Source organism: Anomaloglossus baeobatrachus, chromosome 3 (genome assembly GCF_048569485.1).
Source record: "Anomaloglossus baeobatrachus isolate aAnoBae1 chromosome 3, aAnoBae1.hap1, whole genome shotgun sequence".
In the NCBI taxonomy this organism is placed as follows: domain Eukaryota; kingdom Metazoa; phylum Chordata; class Amphibia; order Anura; family Aromobatidae; genus Anomaloglossus; species Anomaloglossus baeobatrachus.
Genome location: NC_134355.1, coordinates 128,426,720 through 128,447,715, shown reverse-complemented (window position 1 = coordinate 128,447,715; position 20,996 = coordinate 128,426,720). Strand labels below are relative to the sequence as shown.

General features: G+C 45.2%; 1 protein-coding gene across 6 annotated transcripts in view; it reads right to left on the bottom strand.

The window, feature by feature from the left end:
• The window catches only part of SLC8A1 (solute carrier family 8 member A1), a 446,495-nt gene that overhangs the window by 46,093 nt on the left and 379,406 nt on the right, over window positions 1–20,996 (bottom strand). For all 6 annotated transcript variants that reach the window (XM_075339431.1, XM_075339430.1, XM_075339434.1 and 3 more), the window contains 2 exons: window positions 16,866–16,996; window positions 2,308–2,407 (listed from right to left, as the gene is read on the bottom strand). In XM_075339431.1, the coding sequence (XP_075195546.1) occupies window positions 2,308–2,407; window positions 16,866–16,996 (231 nt within the window). The remainder of the gene's footprint in view (window positions 1–2,307; window positions 2,408–16,865; window positions 16,997–20,996) is intronic.

Below are 20,996 nucleotides of genomic sequence, written 5' to 3'. Positions count from 1 at the left end.
GGTTCTTTTGCTATTTATCTGCAGTGAAATTGTGGACAGTCAGTGCCAGGTTTGTGGCTGTGTACAAATGGAACAATATGTCCATGATTTCACTGCAACCACAGATCTGCCAAAGATTTATCTCTGTGTGTGACGGGGCCTTAACTCCTTACGATTGTAAGAATTCCAGGCATTAAGGATTATTCCCATTTTCAAACTCCTAGCCCAATATGTAGTAGGTGTAATAATAATAATAATAATAATAATAATAATAATAATAATAATAATATTACCAAATACCTCAAATTAGAAATGTAGTATAGTTCTCCTGATATAACCATGTACTGTACCTCATGTGCAGGGCATTGCAGCTTAGATATCTATGCTTATGACCACTCATATTGTGACAGTTAGTTGCCTTTGGGTGTAACCATGGAGGATTTTTTTTTATGTACTGCATATGTGAAAAATAGCACAATAGTAGACAATTCAGTTAAAGGAGTAGTCTAAGGGGTACTTTACACGCTGCGACATTGCTACCGACATATCGTCGGGGTCACGTCGTTGGTGATGCACATCCGGCACCGGTAGCGACATTGCAGCGTGTGACACCAATGAGAGACAACCAATGATCGCAAAATCGTTCCAAAAACGGTGACCGTTGACACGTTCATTTCCTTAATATCGCTACTGCCACCGGTACGATGTTGTTCATCGTTCCTGCGGCAGCGACGAACATCTCCTTACCTGCCTCCGCCGGCAATGAGGAAAAAAGGAGGTGGGCGGGATGTTACGTCCCGCTCATCTCCGCCCCTATTGGACGCCTGCCATGTTACGCCGCACAAACCGCCCCCTTAGAAAGGAGGCGGTTCGCCGGCCAGAGCGACGTCGCAGGGCAGGTAAGTGCGTGTGACGGGGTTAAGCGAGGTTGTGCGCCACGGGCAGCGATTTGCCCGTGTCACACAACAGACGGGGCCGGGTGCGATCGCTTGTGATCTCGCTAGCGAGATCGCAGCGTGTAAAGCCTGCTTAAGTCTTTAATAATCTATCCTTAGGATAGGTTATCAATATTTGATTGATGGAGTTGCGACACAAAGCACCCCCACTGATCAGCTGTTCCTAGTGCCGCCACCAGTTGGAACTGCACAGCACAGCTCCATCAACAGTATAATGGTCACGGATGGGAACTGCATATTTGCCTCCTATACAAATCAATACGTGGCAGATGTACATGGCCGCAGGCACAATTCCGTTGATGGAGCTGTGCAGCTTTGCAACTGAGTAGTTCTGGCTGGCGGCGGCACGGATAACAGCTGATTGGTCGGGTGTGCCGGGTGTCGCACCCCCACCAATCAGACATTGATTATGTATCCTAAGCATAGCTCATCATTGTTAAAGTCCCCGACAAACCCTTTAAAGATTTTGTTTCGGAAAAAAACATGAAAAGTGCAATAAAGCTTAGCTACAGTTAAAATAAAATGAGGCAACAATCACAGTTACCATGCCAGGGATTCATTTACAACTAGACTTGAGTGCTTTGAATTAGGCATGTTAGCAATCTCCCACTAAGTGATAGGTGGGAGCCAACAAATAGTATTAAAGGGACTCTGTCAGCAGGTTTCTTCAATGTAACCTGAAGACAGCATGCCGCAAGAGTTAAAATTGAAAATTCAGCCAAAATTCAGCCCTGGTGTCTTATCTCAATGTGTGCTTTTGTTTACCTGAATGTTAGTTTAAGCCTGTTATCTTTATCATCAGTGTGCCTCAGAAGCATGTGAGTTGTAGTCCGACTCCTCCCCCTTCTGTGATTGGCAGGTGTTGTCTATGGAAATGTACACTGAAAGCCTGGTGTGGGCGGGGGCAGCTCGCAGAGTTCTGCTACATGCAAAATCTCAAATCTTTCACTGTACGAGAATAGCTGCACCCAGTAATCTAAGTCATATAGTGTTGAACTCAGGGCCTCTTTGCCTACATTATGCTGCTCTCAGATTAGGTAGCAAAAACCTGCGGACAGATTTCCTTTAAGTGGAACATGGAATCATCAACCTGTGGAAAGTTATAGTTTTATACTGTCATGAAATTAGTATCATTCTAATTCTGTAACACAAAAGATTCCATGACACAATCCCAAGAGAGGAATATCACTAGATTAGAGCAGTAAGACCTCCAGAGGATACTGTAACAACCTTCAGAGCTAAAATCCTGGATAATTGCCACAATTCCCCTCTAACAAACATAATAAAAAGGAACATAATTCTCCTCCTGATGACATTAGATTCTTGGGTCGTGTCATGTAAGTGGCAGTAAGTACGCAGCGCATGAACTTACCAGCACTAACGGTAATCGCCTCAATGAATTGCTCTCTCCAGCTGTTCGTACCGACCACCAGAGCCAGATTTGTCTTCTTAATCAGTTTGTCCACAGTGCTCTGCGGAGACAGAAAAGGAGTCAGGGACTCATTGGAATCATTCACTTTTCATTTACCACATACAATGGAAAATCTTGGCCATTTGGCAGGTGTATAACAGCTGCTGGGCCTTAGGGATCGGCAAAGATATCTTTGAAGGATGCTTTTATATGCAGATATGATGTTATAATGTTCCATCGGATCACTGTCTCTTCTTAATACAGTCATGCTGGTTTCCTGGTCTTCTCACATAAACAAATTAGGACTCCGTGCAATAAGTGTATATTTAACAACAAGAACAGAAAGGTATTCCCAGAGCATTCTTGAAGAAAAGACTTTCCTGATTTTGCACTATGAAATTCAATCCTATTAAACGTATGACTTGGGCAGATAACCTTAATATTCAAGACAGCTTTCCTTTAACACTAGAACTACTGAGGTAGTCATTTTGACTACTTTGCACCATGTATTTCTATATAGGTGTCACGAGTCCAGTAGTTCTAATGTTAAAGACCATAATGATATCAGAAAAAATGACCTATTGTTGAAATCCGGCTTTTGGAACTAGGTTGCGCTTCAGTGAAGGGAGGCGGCCGGCGTGCTAAGTGAGGGTCGATTTGTAACTCCTGTTGTGGCCTACGTACTGTTTTGTACCTTACTTAGGTAGTTAGTAATAGTGACAGAAAGAGGGGTGACACTGACATTTGCTTGACAAAGAGAATAGGATCAAGACAATGTTTACAATACTTGTTATATAATGATAGAAGTGATAATATGTAAATAATATTGTATTTATATCTTGTATCTTCACTGCCGAATTTCATTGTCACCACTGATGCCATTCCCTTGCCGCACACTCATAAAACTACTTCTCTACTAGTGTAAAATAAATATTTGTAGTTTGAGTTACCACTGAGTTGTTCTTTTTTGTGCTGTTGCATCCACGAAACCTATTTACACAGCCATTTGGATGACAACATTGTTAACAGGGGGTGGGGGGTTCTCTCCGTAACGAAGGGCACAAAAGACAAGGGAAAACTGTTCCCGAATAAGTGCAGCCACTGGAGGAGGTGCTCAGGTTAAATTTATAAAAATACAGTAGAAGGTCCTCTAATTATTATAATTAATAGGCAGAGAGAATGAAATAACACAGAAGTGTATTGTAGTAATCCTAGTGTAATAACTAGTCAGTGCTCTGTCTGCCTGGCAATCCAAATAAGTATTTTAAAGAGAGTATACCTGCACATATATACTTTACTCCATGAAAATAATAGTTTCAGTGTTCCATACAGACATTATATTTCCCCTAATGATTTTTTCGCACTTGGGGTTTCCCATGGCAAGAAAAGCGTAGTCTGCAGAACTGTTCTTACTGTCAAAAATAGTCAGGATTCAGCGTGGAGTTGAACATCCAGTATAATCTGCTGGCAGCATGTTATAAAGCAGGAAGAAGTGAACAAATTGATATGTAGTTTTATCAGAGAAGATTCTGCTCTTTCTATGCTTAAAGGGGTTTCCACTATTTCTCCTAGTGAACCTGTCACTTCCAAAAATGTGATTTACCTGCTGATATATCTGCAAGATAACACAGCATCTAAATCTTATCTGGCAGACTTACTAGGAGTGCAGTTACAGGGAGAAAATGAAGTGTTATTCTCCCTGCAGCTGCTGGCTTATAGTTATTGATGTGGTGCAGGGATCTCTAATGACAAAGCAAGCAGGTACAGGAAGGCTATAACCTTTTCTCACTCTAGCCGTCCTGCCACGAATACTGGCAGACATGATTTCAACACTATTTACCTGCAGATTACTACTATATATTGCTTTTTGGAGGCAATATATATAAACACCATATACTCACCTGTCAGACTGGTGACATTCCAGTGTTGTTGGCACTGTGATTGCTGGTGCTCGTATTGTTGTGTCATGTGAGCGCTGCAGTCTATCAGTGGCCACTGATGGGCTGCAGCGCTCATACTTCCCTTGGACATCCAAGTTTCATCCAAGGGAAGTGTATGGGCCGCAGCCTACTGAAAGGCCGCAGCAGTCATGTGACATAACAATTTCACAAGAACACCAGCAGGCACAACATCGATATTGTGGGAAGCGAGTAAATGATGTTTTTATTCTGCGTGGGGCCATCTTGCATTTAACCTTCGTCCGGCTGAATAGGTACAATTGTAACTATTCCCTTTTTACATTGCAATAATTTTTTTTTCGAAAAGCCGTAGAGGGCTGAAATTTCGTGACATCTGAGCAGTTTTGGTCCAGAATATATTGGCCAAATTTCAATAAAATATCTCCACCCCCTTCCGAGATAAGGGGTCGAGAAATTTTGGCAAAATTATGCAGCCTGACAAAGGTTAAGAAGGGTTGTTAAGGTAGTGAATAACGTCTTTAGGAATTCTACTCTGCAGTTCTACTCAGTAATCGACAACCTTCTTTAATAAGTGACATACAAAGATAGTCAGTGAGATTTTGTGGGTGCAATGAATTCCTTATCTTCTACATAATAAGGCATCTGTAAGCTACGCTAATGTAAATCAGATTTTCTCCCCCAAAAAAGTTCCCTTTAAACATTAATGCTTTAGTTTGATTTCTCTTTAACAATTCACACCAGTCTCTTGGAGCCTTTAAAGTTTCGAGCATTGGCAGTCATGTGACTTTTGGTAATTAAAATGTATATAGATTACAAGCCTTCCAGAATACATGCCACATAAAACCGTGAATTATTTATACACATTCATGAAAGATTTAATAGCTCAACTAGTTTACGAAAGACATGTCAATGACACACTCGGCAGTTGTTCACTTTTAATACGTTATCAATACTTTTGGACATTAAAGGATTTACTCAACCCTGTTTTCTCATAAAATGACATTAGACTGGAAAATGAAGTAAACAGTATGAAGAGCTACACAAGGGGAGCCAATGATGTGGGGAGGGAATCAAAATCCGAAAGCAGAAAACTAGAATCACAATATAACGTGCTTCCACAAAAATAAGACAGGGTCTTATATTACCTTTTGGTCCAAAAAATGCTCTAGGGCTTATTTTCAGGGGATGTCTTATATTTTTTCATGAACAATAATCCACATTTATTTTTTAATAAAATATCAACATTTATTCAGAAATAATATATAGCCATGAATAAATTATAAAGTACTTTTCTTGTTTTTAACCTTTTGTGATATTTGATTCAAGTAACAGATATTCTTGTATAATTAATTCATGGCTATACATAATTTGAGGAATACGCCTGTGAGGTAAATCCGGAGATATGACGATAAATCATGATATTCAAGTATGTCAGGAAGCCCTCTCCTGGTGTCACCCCCCCCTTTCCTTCACACAACTGGTTTAGCAACAAATCCCATGGCCATGTCCTGTGATATGGAAATTAGGTGGCTTAGGGACAATGGACACAGGATGACTCCCTGCCGTCACCCTGTAGTAGGAGCTGCTAGCTAATTAGCAAGGCTATGGAAATAGCCAGACAGAACGACTCCAGTAAAAAATGGTTCATATCTCGCAAGCCATATTTCCGATAAATATGGCAACCATAAAAATGGTGTCTCCGCATGTGGACGATGCCGGCACCCCCTTTTTATGGGAGCAGGACATTGGGAAATGCCCCAGGCGTGATATCAGCCAATGGGGAACTGGCAGACAGGTCATGAGTCCCCTCGTTCTGTAGCTAAATTCATAACTGTCACAATGAGAGCATTGGCGTCTGCCTACGACGCTCCCAGGCAAAGTTATGGCCAATATCCCCTTTGCTGGATAATTCTGATCCATGCAGGGGGAGTGGCAGTGCTTCCCTGTGAGGTCACTAAGGTAGGAGGGGACCTGGACTTGCCCAGGTTGATAACCCTACTTCGGCCATTTTCCAGTGTTCTTCTGCTCGGGGGCCTGGTTGGGAAAGACCTGTGAGGGAGTTCCTGGAAACCTGGTCTACAGCGCCCCCCTGTGGCCAGACGCAACAAGGTAACTGCTGGAACTGTGTATGCCTGTTTGTAACCCATGCTTTGATTGTAACTGTACTCTGACATATGTATATTCTGTAGATTCCCTATTGTATATATTGTAGTTTCTAGTGTGCTTTAGGCTGATTAAATTATATAATTAATCTTGGGCTGTTCTGTTATCTCGATCTTGAATCCCACGTCTGTGTGTTCGGCTAATAGTTACCGTGAAGCGGTTGGTGGCAGCGAGTTTGTGCCAAGGATTATTGTGGGGAGGCCAGTGAGATTCGGGGAGATTTTATATATTCCGCCCGCGGAGGTCGGGGGAATATATACCCTACTCTCACCGGGGACCCTTCAATAATCGGCATAAGTAGTATAGCGGCCTCCTTGCTTATTGTCGGGCGATTCCATAATTGGCCTGACTATAAGAGGGGCGCTAGAGAGCGCGTCACGTGCTCTGTCTGTCGGTCGGGAGGTATAAAGGAGGGGTGACCCCCACTTGTTACCCCCCGATTGTGACGTACTGGTAGCCAGCGCGGGGGATTTCTGAGTGACCCCCCGGTGGTTTGTGACAACGCCACTCAAGGTTATTACAGTAATTGATATGTTCATACCTTTCCCTATATATTTGTTGTACATGGTGCCATCTACTGGCTAATGTATATACAGTATTTATATTTTAATTTCCATTTTTAAAGGTAACCTGTCAGGTGCAATATGCAACCAGGACCACAACCACTTCATGGTTCATATTGCTAATTCCTGCCTAACTATCCCAGCATCTAGTGGCATACATAAAGAGATCTTTAGAAAAAGGATTTCTAAAGATCCTTTATGATAATCTAATGAGTGCAGGGATTAGTCGCAAAGGCATTAGTTCATGCGCTCATTCTGCCCTCTTAGCATGTTAGCATCCCCATATGGGTGTGCTAACATGCTATTTAATGCCCATTGCCCAGCATCATCAGCAGTGATGTGTGTACCTGTGTCCAATTTTCACCACTTCAAAATGCCGGGCTTAGGGTCAGTATGCATGATCAGAATGCCCAGCACTTCACCTGACAGGTCTGACAGGTTCACTTTCAATTTATAATTCTATATCTACTATTTTACCCAAAGGTAAGCAGAAACCCCTCCAAAAGAATGGCACTTACCAGATCCTAAACAATAGAGTTGGCGAGTGAATGGGCTCTCACATACAAATCTGCACCACTGTCAGGTCTCAATGCTTTCCACAGTGTTTGGCTCCCCCTACTGGCTGTAAGCAGTATCACTTGGACGGCGTTAGTGAGACCTATGCAAGAGCCCAATCGGCACTTGCCAGATGCAATTGTTTTGGGTCTGGTGATTGTGATTTTTTTGGGGGGTGTCTGCTTTTTTACTCAAGTGTCCTGTATTCTTTATCTTTTTTAACTGTCTGGACACTTCCTTACTGAATTGCAACTAGGGCTTATTTTTGAAGTAGGGCTTATATTTTATGCATACTCCACAAATTCCTGCTAGGCTTATTTTCGGGCTAGGTCTTATTTGCATAGAAACACGGTATACTGTATGTAAGATCCAATCACTCTCAGTATGATGAGTGGTTCTAGTGAAAGTAGAATAAATGTTTATTTCATTTTACTGACTCAGCGTATGCATGAGGCCTTACAGCCATGTATGACTTAGGCCATGTGGACACGTTAAGTTTTTGGTGAATTTTTTTACCTCAGTATTTGTAAAAAGAATGGGTAATAAATACAGAAGTGGTGCCCGTGTTTCTATTATACTTTTCCTCTGATTGTTCCACTCGAGGTCTTACAAAATAATGAGGTAAAAAACTCCCCATATACTCAATGTGTGCATGTCGTCTTGCTTGGAACATTTTGGCATTTCAAAGTAAATGTCTATGTATCTCTACTGACTAGTCTAATGTGGTCCTCAAACAGTTTCTTCCTGCCCTGGTCTCTATGACTGACGGGTTTTTCACACTTAGAAACAGACCCGTATATGTCAACTGGAGTGAGGGAAGTGTGTGAAGGGGAAAGCCAGTCAGGACCACGTGGAACTAGTAAGTGGAGACACATAATTCTCCAGCTGTTAACAAAGTATGTTTACTCTGAAGTACTAGACCCTTTCAGAGTAAGGGGTGCTTCACACACAGCGAGATCGCTGCTGAGATCGCTGCTGAGTCACGGTTTTTGTGACGCAGCAGTGACCTCATTAGCAATCTCGCTGTGTGTGACACTGAGCAGCGACCTGGTCCCTGCTGTGAGATCGCTGCTCGTTACACACAGCCCTGGTTCGTTTTTTTATTGTTGCTCTCCCGCTGATAAGCATACATCGCTGTGTGTGACAGCGAGAGAGCAACAATCCTGAATGTGCAGGGAGCAGGAGCCGGCGTCTGGCAGCTGCGGTAAGCTGTAACCAAGGTAAACATCGGGTAACCAAGGTGGTTACCCGATATTTACCTTCGTTACCAGCCTCCACCGCTCTCACGCTGCCAGTGCCGGTTCCCAGCTCTCTGCACATGTGGCTGCAGTACACATCGGGTAATTAACCCGATGAGTACAGTAGCTAGGAGTGCAAGGAGCCAGCGCTAAGTAGTGTGCGCGGCTCCCTGCTCTCTGCACATGCAGCTGCAGTACACATCGGGTAATTAACCCGATGTGTACTATAGCTAGGGGAGCAGGGAGCCAGCGCTCAGTGTGCGCGGCTCCCTGCTCTCTGCACATGTTGCAGCACAGCGACGCGTGTCGTTATGATCGCTGCTTCGGCTGCTGTGTTTGACAGCTAAGCAGCGATCATAACAGCGACTTACAAGGTCGCTGTTACGTCACAGAAAATGGTGACGTAACAGCGACATCATTGTCGCTGTCGCTTAGTGTGAACCCAGCTTAAGGGTTCATTTACATGGACCGACCGACAGCCTGTTTACACAGACAGATCAAAGTAAATAATTAACACAGAGAGATCTGTACTAAATCCCTCACTGTGCATAGACTGTCACAGTGAGTCCTGTTTACACAAGACGATGCACCGCCAAGAACTATGATTTTTTGTGCTGTACTAAAAAGATAATTTCACCCAACCAACAAGGCAGCCTGTTTACTAGGCATGATAGTCTTTCAGTAAAAATGCAAATACAACTATAAACATACCTGGCTGCCATCGCGCAGTCAGGCTCTGATTCATGTTGCCCGTTATTTGGGCAACATGAAGTCAATTACTGTATATGCTCACTTTAAGCTTCACTAGAACAAAAAAGCTCTGGGTGCACAGCCAAGTGTGTGAATATTTAGACAATGGGATGCTGCGTCCTGCATGAAAATTAAACTTTAAGCTTCAGTCAGTTAAGAAGAAAAGCTAAATAGACTGTACCCAGTAGTCAATTTATTTATAAACTTCCAGTTGGGATAAAAGAGGAACTATGCAATGTAGATTTCAAAGACATGATGCTCCAACCTTCCTATTACATGGGGGAATACAAGCGTTTACTAAAACAGCCATGTCAGGAGTTGTGACAGGTTCTCATTAAAAATTTGGTTTGGCTACTTTAGTATTTTCCTGAGACATCAGAAAGCATGGCTTCGTCTTGTTCATATATTTTTATCTTTGGTGTATTTACAGACAATCACAACTGTAAATCTATTTATTCCATTAGGAAAATGCACTTACATGAATCGATACTATCGTTTTGTGCCGCTATATGTGGAAACAGATACAACTATGCAAAGAAGAAAATGATAGCTCTGTCCATCTTCTCCTTATTGTCATAGTTAGCAAAAAAAAAAAAAAAGCTGAGAGAAAAGTACCAAGGTTACGATGCAATTATTGTTCAATTGATTTTTCTTTCTCTTTGGTGACTTTAGTAAAGGTTACGGATTATCTATCATTCTTGTATCTGTCCAGTGCCTCACTTTATATAACACACACAGGATTGACATGTACATGTCTGCCATACGATATGTGCCTTGTGATCATTCTCGGATTATGGGGCTAGTACATACAATTGAAAAGCAGATATTTTTATAAATATACACAATATGTACAGTAATATATTAGTATTGTAATACCATATATTTATATACTGAATGATACTGGCCCATTTATAGATAGACGTGTTCAGTTCTATTTCCATTACCCTCCTTCCTGAGGATGGAAGCAGCTGATGTAGATGACCGGAAAATGTGGCCATAAGGCTACTTCTGAAAGTTCAGGCAAAATTATCTTGCTCACATGTACATCGTCAATACTGTTTCCCTGTTCTATCATTGGAAAAGAGAAACTAAAATGAGGAATGCCAGATCTGAGGCACAGTAGACACAAATGACTTATATTGGGGTAAATCACATGTTGTCATGTCGGCAAGGATCACACGAGCGTTGATTTTCTCCTGCGAGAGAATCAGATTAGTTATGGTAATGACATTCCTATTGTAGCGCCCCTGAACCCATCATTGCACTATTACGTACTGCATCCTGACAAAGATGCAGGGCCAGGAAAAAGCTGTGTCGCCCAAGGCTATGGGGTAGTCGGTCCCGGGCCGTATATGTGCGGGGATGCTGTGTCATGGTTGTGTAATGGCCGATGCCCGGTTCTGTGACCCTGGGGATGCTTTTTAAAAGGGATTATGTATAGGGGAGATGAAAGAGTTTGTATTGTGACGCCACTTGCGGGTTGCGGTTATGGTGATGGAACCGCTGCTGCACAGTCTGTTACCACTGGGGCTGATGGTGGTGGCAGCCTGGATGGTAGGCCCTCTGCAAGTAGTGCCGGGCCCCAGGGAGTGGATGGTGGCAAACGGCGCAGAAAGAAGGGAGACCACACGATGGTGATGCAGTGCAACTTCTGTTTTACTCACAGTGGTGTTGAGCTGTGGCACAGAGGACAGTTTGTTCAGACCCCTGGTCTCTTTTGTCCCAGTGCCGATGTGGTGACCTGGTAGTCTCTTTCCCCGACACCTCTCACTGTTTCGTGGGACCCCGTAGCTTGGAGTTTGTTGGTCCCTTACTGTCTGTCAGCAGTCTCTCGCATATGGCGGGCAGTGCGAACCCTGGAGGGTCGGTGTTCTGTTCCGGTCCCTGGCTCAATCGTTACTGCTGATGCCCCCGGATTCTTGGGTCAGTGAGGTTCGTGAAGGTCCCCTCACTGTGCAGGTATTTGTCAGGTTGCCTGAAGCTGTCGCCTGACCTAGGGCCCTGTACCCCGTCGGTGCTCTGGTTCCAGGGGTACCTGGCTGTACCCTCCCTGGCAACCACTCTCCTATGCCACCTAGGTCACTGTTACATGACCCCGTCTGGAGACATGTCTGTCTCTTACTACTGTCACTACCTGACTCTCTTGTCGTTCTGTCTGAGTGTCTGTCGCCTCCCACCGGGTTGTGGGCTAGTAGACTGGACTGGCTCCACCTCTGGGTGGCCATCCATTGGGTCCCGGACTAGTCAGTCATCTCTAATTGGGAGTGGGAAACTAGGAATGTTATGTGTTTTGGTGGTACCAGTATTGGTCTTCCAGGTCCTTGGGGGTAAGCCCTGCATCTTTGTCCGGATGCAGTACCTAGTAGTGCCCTGATGGGTTCAGGGGCGCTACACTATCAACCTCTGATCGGAGTTTGATCAGAGTGTCAGCTTAGTGTGATCAGATTCTCTCGCATGAGAAAATCGTACCATACTATCAGGAGAAGATAGAGAACAAAATTTCTCCAACTTCTCCATTGTGAGTCTGCAATGTCACCCAAGTGCAGTTCAATGATTTCCACTCATTCTTAGAATTGAATGGGTGCACGGCATCCGATTTGCGCTGCAAATCACAGCAAACTACAATTTTTTATCATGCCGAATCGATATGAAAAAAATGCTGATCAGAACTGCCCCATAAAGTACCATTAGTCTGAACGCTGTCCAATAATACATAGGATAGCATTCGTCCAATGTATTTTCTCGTGTGAGTGAGTCCTTTGGATAAAGAATAACACTACACAAGGCACTTTTTCAGCACAATACAGTCCTGTGCAAACGTTTTAGGCAGGTGTGAAGAAAATCCTGCAAAGTTAAAATGCTTTAAAAAATATAAATGTTAGCAGTTTATTTTTAGCAATTAACAAACTGCAAAGTTAAAAAGCAAAAGATATATTTTAATCAAATAAATATTTGGTGTGACCACCTTATGCCTTTAAAAGTGCATTAAAGTATCAGTATTCTAGGTGCACTTATGCACTAATTTTGGAGGAAATTAGCATGGAGGTGGCTCTAAGCATCTTGGAGAACTAACCACAGAACTAATATGGATTCAGGCTTGTGTAAATCCTTCTGTCTCTTCATGTAATTTCCCACATACTCAATGATATTGAGATCAGGGCTCTGTGGAGATCATATCATTACTTCCAGGACTCATTATTTTTCTAGCTAAAGTTAGCACTTTAAACCATATCTGACCCCTGTTCAGCTAAGACCTCCTCAAGTGAACAGGTAATTGAAATGGTTTATCTAAGGGAGAGCCAACACAGAGTCTAAACAAGAGGCTCGGAGGTGACACTTCTGCCTCTTGAGTGAATAACCCTTTCTCTACTCAAAGGACCAACTGTAGACCTTGGCAACATCCCACACTGATTACTACTTAATTGTGAATAATGCCCATATGAACCAGATGATGAATGCCACACAACTCCAGGCAAATTTAACAGAGGTGAGAGGCACCCAAGTGTCATGTCAGACTATTCGAAACGGTTTACATCAGCGTGCTCTGCATGCTAGATGACCTGCAAGGGTACCTGACCACATCACCAAGCAGAGGCGTAATCGTCTTGCTGGACGAGAGACCAGTGGGCCTCAATGCTGTTCACTAAGGAAAGTCGATTCACACTGAGCAGAAATGATTGCCACCAACGATGTTAGAGACATCAAGGAGAGCGCTTTGGATCAGCCACTGTTGTAACCAGACGAGCCTTTGGGGTGGTGGTCTTAGTGTGGGCAGATGTGTTTAGTCAATACAGAACTGCCTTGCACTTTGTGGATGGTACAGTAACAGTCCCTACTACCTGAATAACATCATTAATCCAGATATTGTGCCTCTACATGAACAACAGAGGCCTAATTTTATCTTCATTGATGAGAATGCTCCAATTATCAAGGTCGCAACATTAGGAATCGGCTGCTGGAGACTTGGTACCTCAAATGGAGTGACCTGTACTTTCTCCAGACCTGAATCCCATAGAAAACCTATGGGATCAGCTGAGTCACCGTGTAGAGGCTCATAAGTCTGTACATCAGAAACCCAGTGGCCTGAGAGCCACCCTTCAAGAATAGGAGCATGCCATGCCTCAGCAGAGAATAACCCGACTTGTGAACCGCATGAGACATTGTTATCAAGCTGTAATTGATGCTCAAGGGCACCTGACAAGTTATTAAGACATTCACATTTTTTGGGGGTACACCACTGTTGTTGGCTTTTGTTTCAATAAATTGTTTGAGAGGAGAAAATAACCATTGCATGCTTCTACTTAAATGCCCTACTTTCTTGATACATACGTTTCACCTGAAAGCCAAATATCCCTAGCTTTTTGTAATTAGTGTATATAATGTGGCAAATGCTCAGTATCCTTTTGCCTGTGAGGATAATATTCATATTGGAGTTATTGTGGATTTTGGATATAATGAAGGAGGGCACATTGCTTCAAATCTCAAAAGGTATTGTGAGGATCTCACAGAAATCTATGAAACCTCATTACATAGATCTATACAAAAGGTAGAGATAAATTTCGCAAGAATACACAAAATAGTCAACTTGGAAGAGGCAGTGCTCTCAGAATAGTGGAGGCCATCAATTTGGACCCCTCAATAATATCTCAGAAGATGGGTGACAATACTTTTTGAGAACCCATGAAGCAACAATTGTATTCAGTATTTAGAATTCAATCTTCTAGACAAATCCTTACATGATGATTTAAAAATAGATGCAGTTGTGTATGAGGATGACATGTTCACAGCGAGCTTTGTCTCAGTCCCCTTAGAATAACATAAAATTTAGTGCGTTTTACGCTCATGCATTTTTATTTTTAGTAATCCTCTTTATACATTGGTCCCTTAGGAACAACTGTTACTTAGCAATTCAGCCTTAGGCAAGAATCGCTCTAGTGTAATACTAGTCTGACTAATCTAAATTAAATGTGGAAACACCAAAGAGCAAAATAGAGAGATAAGAGTGTGATACAAGAACATCACGAGGCTGCTTGTCCCTTGAGAATTGCCATTCATATTGAATCTGTAAATCAGTGGTAGGAAAATTATTATTTCCATTGATTATCACTTCACTATTAACTCTTAGGTGAATTGTCTAAAATGACAAATCTCTAAACTATACTTGTCTACTCTCTGGACTATTTAGCATCCTCCCAAACAGTGGAGACCCCTTCTCCACAGCGCTTTACATACAACAGCAACACTGTCCCCATTGGGGCTCACAATCTAAGTTCTTTATCTGTATGTCTTTGGAGTGTGGGAGGAAACTGGAGTACCCGGAGGAAACCCACGCAAACACGGAAAGAACATACAAACTGCTTGCAGATGTTGTCCTTGGTGGGATTTGAACCCAGGACCACAGCTCTGCAAGACTGCAGTGCTAACCACTGAGCCACCGTGCTGCTCACACTTATACTCACCTTTGGATGGCCATTCCAGTGATGTCGGCACTGGCTCTCCTGGGGTTTGTGTGACATTGTTATATTATGAATGTAACAGAAGTTCAGGAGCAAAGTAGAACAATATGGTCTTATCCAAATATAGAACACTAAGCTACTGGGGAGGTACTTGATCACCTGGTAAAGTTGTGTGATACTGTCATGATTGACTCCTGGCTCAGCTGGAGCTGAGCCTTTTTTTTAGTTTCACTTCTGATGCAAGTCACGTTAGGGGTTAATCCTTTCTGCCTCGTTCTGGAGGTCAGGCTGCTTTATTAGGGCACTGTTTCTCTTGGACTTCGCCAGTGATACTTCTGGCTCTGCTGTGTTCTGCTCTTGAGTGACCTGTTGTCTGCCCTGCCCCCTCCTGACCTCCGTGTTCACCTGACCTGTTAACCTCCTCTGTTGTCTGTTTCCATCAGTGTCTCTCCCGCTGTCTCCCTGTTCGTTCCTTATCTGTTTACCTTAATTCTGTCTTGTCTTCCCACTCCCCCTCGCTTCTAGGCTCTGATTTCCCGGCTACTGACTATTTGCTTCCCTCTGACTACGTTTAGACTTTGCCCTTGTGTATTTACAAGACCTCATGTTGTGACACGGCTTTCTAACAATTCTACTGCCATCTGGTGGGCTTGACTAGTATTACCTCTGCTAGGGAATTCCCTGCTCATACGTTTCCTCCACTTTTACGCCCCCTAGTGGTTTACCAGCTAACTACCTTCTCAGATAGTTTCAGGAATCCTCTCAGTCCTACATTACTGCGCTGTACTGCTATTGTACATCTTAGAGTACAGCGTGACAGATACACAACAATTGCAAGAATTTTGATATAAACAGCTGTTACAGATCCACGGGTTGCCAGACCAAGAATTAATCAAAATGGAGGAGAATGTGGATTTTTCCACGCTGCTGGTGGTTATATCAAAACGCGTCTATATTAAAAACTGCATCACTACATCTCTCATGTACCAGGGTCTCTTCAAAGACCTTCAGACAAATCAGATATCCGGATGAAGTGAGAGCGGAGCAACAGATCTCACCCTCTCTGGATATTAATTATGTCTGAAGGAGGGGATAGTGAAGTGGCCACTAATTGGCCACGAGGACCCTTGGGAGAGCCAGTGCCAACACCACTGGAAGAGCACCGTCACTGGAGGTGAGTATAATTGTTACTATTTTACAAGGGGAAAACACACTAATTGAGAAGAGGTTGTCCAAGTAGTGGAAAACACTATAAAAGGAGGACCTCTTCCAATTATCGTTGCTCTACCGATTCTGGAAAGGTTTTTGTTTTGCATTCCTTCGTTCCAAAGTTATGCTCCCAAATAATAAAAATGCTAAATTTCCCGTCATCAAACAGGGCATTTATCACATCACAGAACTTCTCTGTGACATGGCCATGTTTTGATTGGGCAGCGTCAAAGGGGAAACACCAAATGCCCACAAAGAAGATCTGTGTATATGCCAGAGGGAATAGCTTTGAATGGAGGAGAACAGAAGGAAAAGAAGAACTGTTCAAGAATCAGTGGAAATGCATCAATTAAATTAGGCACTGACTTTATACCAAAACATCCAGTGAAAGGTCCTCTTTAAAATCCATGGTGTTATGAAATATGGCAATCTGCTGGAGGAAGGGACACAGCTCACAGTATGGTTTCTTGGGGGTTGGACTGATGGAAATTTTGTTTATCGGGCAGTATTTAGGTTCTAACTATGGGGCAGGGAGACTGCGCTGTATATTATGGTACTGAGCTTGCTGTGATGTTTAATGCGGGAACATTATAGAAAGTATTATTTATGACAGGCAATGTTATATGTAGCCTTTATTTTATGTAGATAACTGCAATATTGCAATACCTTGAATTCGTACGATTCCTCAATAATGATTTCAAGCTTTGTGTGTTCTCCCAGCACAGGTCGTCCCATTTCAGCTATACGCCGCTCCTCCTCTTCTTTACTTGTAAGTGGCTGCTTGTCCTCATTCTCTTCTACAGTAGAAAAAAAAGATAAGATCACTTATATTATACTTTTTAGCTATGTTACAACCTACTTCTAATCCTGGCATATGACCGTAGTAGCAAAAAAGAAAAAAATGTTCAGTTACATCTAGTGTTAAAGCGTAATCCTTACATTGTTTTTTCATTAAAAGTTAATTTTTGGCTGCCGGCTATGATAACGAAACAAAATCACATTGTATCCACCTGTCACAAACCACCGGGGGGGTCACTCAGAAATCCCCCGCGCTGGCTACCAGTACGTCACAATCGGGGGGTAACAAGTGGGGGTCACCCCTCCTTTATACCTCCCGACCGACAGACAGAGCACGTGACGCGCTCTCTAGCGCCCCTCTTATAGTCAGGCCAATTATGGAATTGCCCGACAATAAGCAAGGAGGCCGCTATACTACTTATGCCGATTATTGAAGGGTCCCCAGTGAGAGTAGGGTATATATTCCCCCGACCTCCGCGGGCGGAATATATAAAACCTCCCCGGATCTCACTGGCCTCCCCACAATAATCCTTGGCACAACTCGCTGCCACCAACCGCTTCACGGTAACTATTAGCCGAACACACAGACGTGGGATTCAAGATCGAGATAACAGAACAGCCCAAGATTAATTATATAATTTAATCAGCCTAAAGCACACTAGAAACTACAATATATACAATAGGGAATCTACAGAATATACATATGTCAGAGTACAGTTACAAGCAAAGCATGGGTTACAAACAGGCATACACAGTTCCAGCAGTTACCTTGTGCGTCTGGCCACAGGGGGGCGCTGTAGGCCAGGTTTCTAGGATCCTTCCCACAGATGTTTCCTACACGTGACCCCCAGCGAAAGAACCCTGGAAAATGGCCGAAGTAGGGTTATCAACCTGGGCAAATCCAGGTCCCCTCCTACCTTAGTGACCTCAGAGGGAGCACTGCTCCACCCCTGGCTTGAGTTATGGACAATATCCCGACATGGAATATGGGCCACAACTTTGCCTGGGAGCGTCGTAGGCGGACGCCAACGCTCTCATTGTGACAGCTATGAATTTAGCTACGGAACGAGAGGACTCATGACTTGTCTACTAGTTCCCCATTGGCTGATATCACGCCTGGGGTATTTCCCCAGGTCCTGCTCCCATAAAAAGGGTGTGCCAGCATCGTCCGCATGCGGAGACACCATTTTTTATGGTTGCCATATTTATCGGAAATATGGCTTGCGAGATATGAACCATTTTTTACTGGAGTCGTTCTGTCTGGATACTTCCATAGCCTTGCTAATTAGATAGCAGCCCCTACTACAGGGTCACGGCAGGGAGTCATCCTGTGTCCATTGTTCCCACATCACCTAATCTCCATATCACAGGAGATGGCTGTTGGAGGTGTAAGTGGGATGTGACACCTTCCCAGATGGTGGACATTGAGAACAAGAAGGGAGGGGGCACTGCCATGGAGTGATGAGAGCGATTATGACTGGAAGTCATAATTCATCTTCATATCCCAGGGTTTGCCTCACACCTCCCCCCTTTTGAGGGCGCTAGGGGGCAGCACACTCCGGTGTTCCCCCGTGCGCCCGTCCGCGACCTCTCCTTGTCGGGACAGCCCGTCTGCGTTACCGTGGTCACGGCCCCTTTTGTGGCGAATGGTGAAGTTGTATTGCTGGAGCGCAAGGCTCCATCGCAACAATCGCCCATTCGTCCCAGAGACGGTGTGCAACCAGCTGAGGGGATTGTGGTCCGTCTCCACGATGAAGTGGCGCCCGTATAGATAGGGTTGCAGACGCTGCAGGGCCCACACTATGGCCAGGCACTCCTTCTCCATCGTGGAATAGGCCACTTCCCTTGGTAACAGCTTCCTGCTCAGGTACAAGACTGGGTGCTCTTGGCTCGCAGAGTCCACCTGGCTGAGCACCGCACCGAGGCCGAAGTCACTGGTGTCGGTCTGTACTACAAACGGCCGCGTGAAGTCGGCTGCCTGTAGCACGGGCGGGCTGGACAGGGCGTCCTTTAGGGCCCGGAAGGCTGTCTCGCAGTCCATTGTCCAATCGACTGCAGAGGGCAGCTTCTTCTTGGTGAGGTCCGTCAAGGGCTTTGCCAGGCTACTATAGCATGGAACAAACCTCCTATAGTACCCAGCGGTCCCCAAGAAGGACATCACCTGCTTCTTGGTCCTGGGGGTGGGCCAGGATGCGATGGCCTCCACTTTCTCAGGCTCGGGCTTCAGTGTTCTCCCGCCTACCCGGTGACCGAGGTACTGGACCTCGCTCATGGCCAGCTGACACTTTCCCGGCTTGATGGTCAAACCTGCCCGGTGGATCCGCCTGAGCACCTGTGCTAGATGCTCTAGGTGGTCCTCCCAGGTGGGACTGAAGACGGCAATGTCATCCAGGTACGCGGCCGCGTACCCTTCAAGTCCCTTGAGCAGGGTGTTGACCATCCGCTGGAAAGTGGCAGGGGCATTCCTCATCCCGAATGGCATCACCGTGGACTCGTATAGTCCAAATGGGGTAATAAAGGCAGAGCGTTCCCTGGCCTTGCGAGTCAGGGGGATCTGCCAATATCCCCGGCTCAGGTCCATGATGGTCAGGTACTGAGCCCCGGCCAACTGATCGAGCAGGTCATCGATGCGTGGCATTGGGTACGCATCGGCGACCGTGACAGCATTGAGCCCCCTGTAGTCCACGCAGAACCGAGTGGTTCAGTCCTTCTTAGGGACGAGGACTACAGGCGAGGCCCAAGCGCTGTTGGATGCCTGGATCACCCCCAGCTTCAGCATCTCGTCAATCTCCTGGCGCATGTGTTGCTGCACCTCCAGGGAGACCCGATATGCTGAACGCCGGATCGGGGGATGATCCCCAGTGTCCACGTGATGGACAGCCAAGTCAGTCCTTCCGGGCTGGTTGGTAAACAACCCCCGGAAGGGGTGTAGGGTGGCCCACAGCTGGGACCGTTGGTCCTCCAAGAGCTGGTGGCCAACCTCCACATCCTCAATGGATCCGCCTGCCCTAACCTGGGCTAGCATATCCAAGAGGGTTTCCGCTTCTCCCTCCTCGGGCAGGTTGCACACGGGGAGCGCACATGCCTCCCGCTCATGATGTGCCTTCATCATGTTCACATGGAAGGGCTTCCGCCTTCCACGGGCAGGGTCCAGGGTGACCAGGTACGTCACAGGGTTGAGCTGCTGGTACACGAGGTATGGGCCTTCCCAGGCTGCCTGAAGCTTGTCCTGTGGTACGGGGACCAGTACCCACACCTTTTGACCCACTTGGTAGGTCCTCTCACAAGCGTTCTGGTCGTACCAACGCTTCTGATCGGCCTGGGCTTGAGCCATATTGTCGTGTACCAGTTGCGTCAAGGCCTGCATTTTGTCCCGGAAGCGCATGACATACTCGATAACCGACACTCCAGGGGTGGCCAAATCCCCTTCCCAAGCCTCTTTCACCAGAGCCAGGGGGCCCCGCACACGTCGCCCGTACAGGAGCTCAAACGGTGAGAATCCTGTTGAGGCCTGTGGAACCTCCCGGTAAGCAAATAACAGGTGTGGGAGATACCGCTCCCAGTCACGCCCATGGGAGTCGACCAACATCTTAAGCATCTGCTTTAAGGTGCCATTAAACCGCTCGCACAGGCCATTAGTCTGTGGATGGTACGGGCTGGCCACCAGATGTCGCACCTGGACTTGCTTACAGAGGGCCTCCATCAGCTGGGACATGAATTGGGTCCCCCGGTCAGTGAGCATTTCCTGGGGAAAACCCACTCGGGAGAAAATCTCCAGCAATGCGGTGGCCACCTTGTCAGCCCGAATGGACGACAAGGCCACTGCTTCTGGGTACCGGGTGGCATAGTCCACTACCGTCAGTATGAAGCGTTTCCCGGAGCTGCTGGGGATGGCCAGCGGGCCGACCAGATCCACAGCCACCCTCCTGAAAGGCTCATCGATGATTGGCAGAGATACTAGTGGGGCTTTGGGGTGTGGCCCCGCCTTCCCCACTCTCT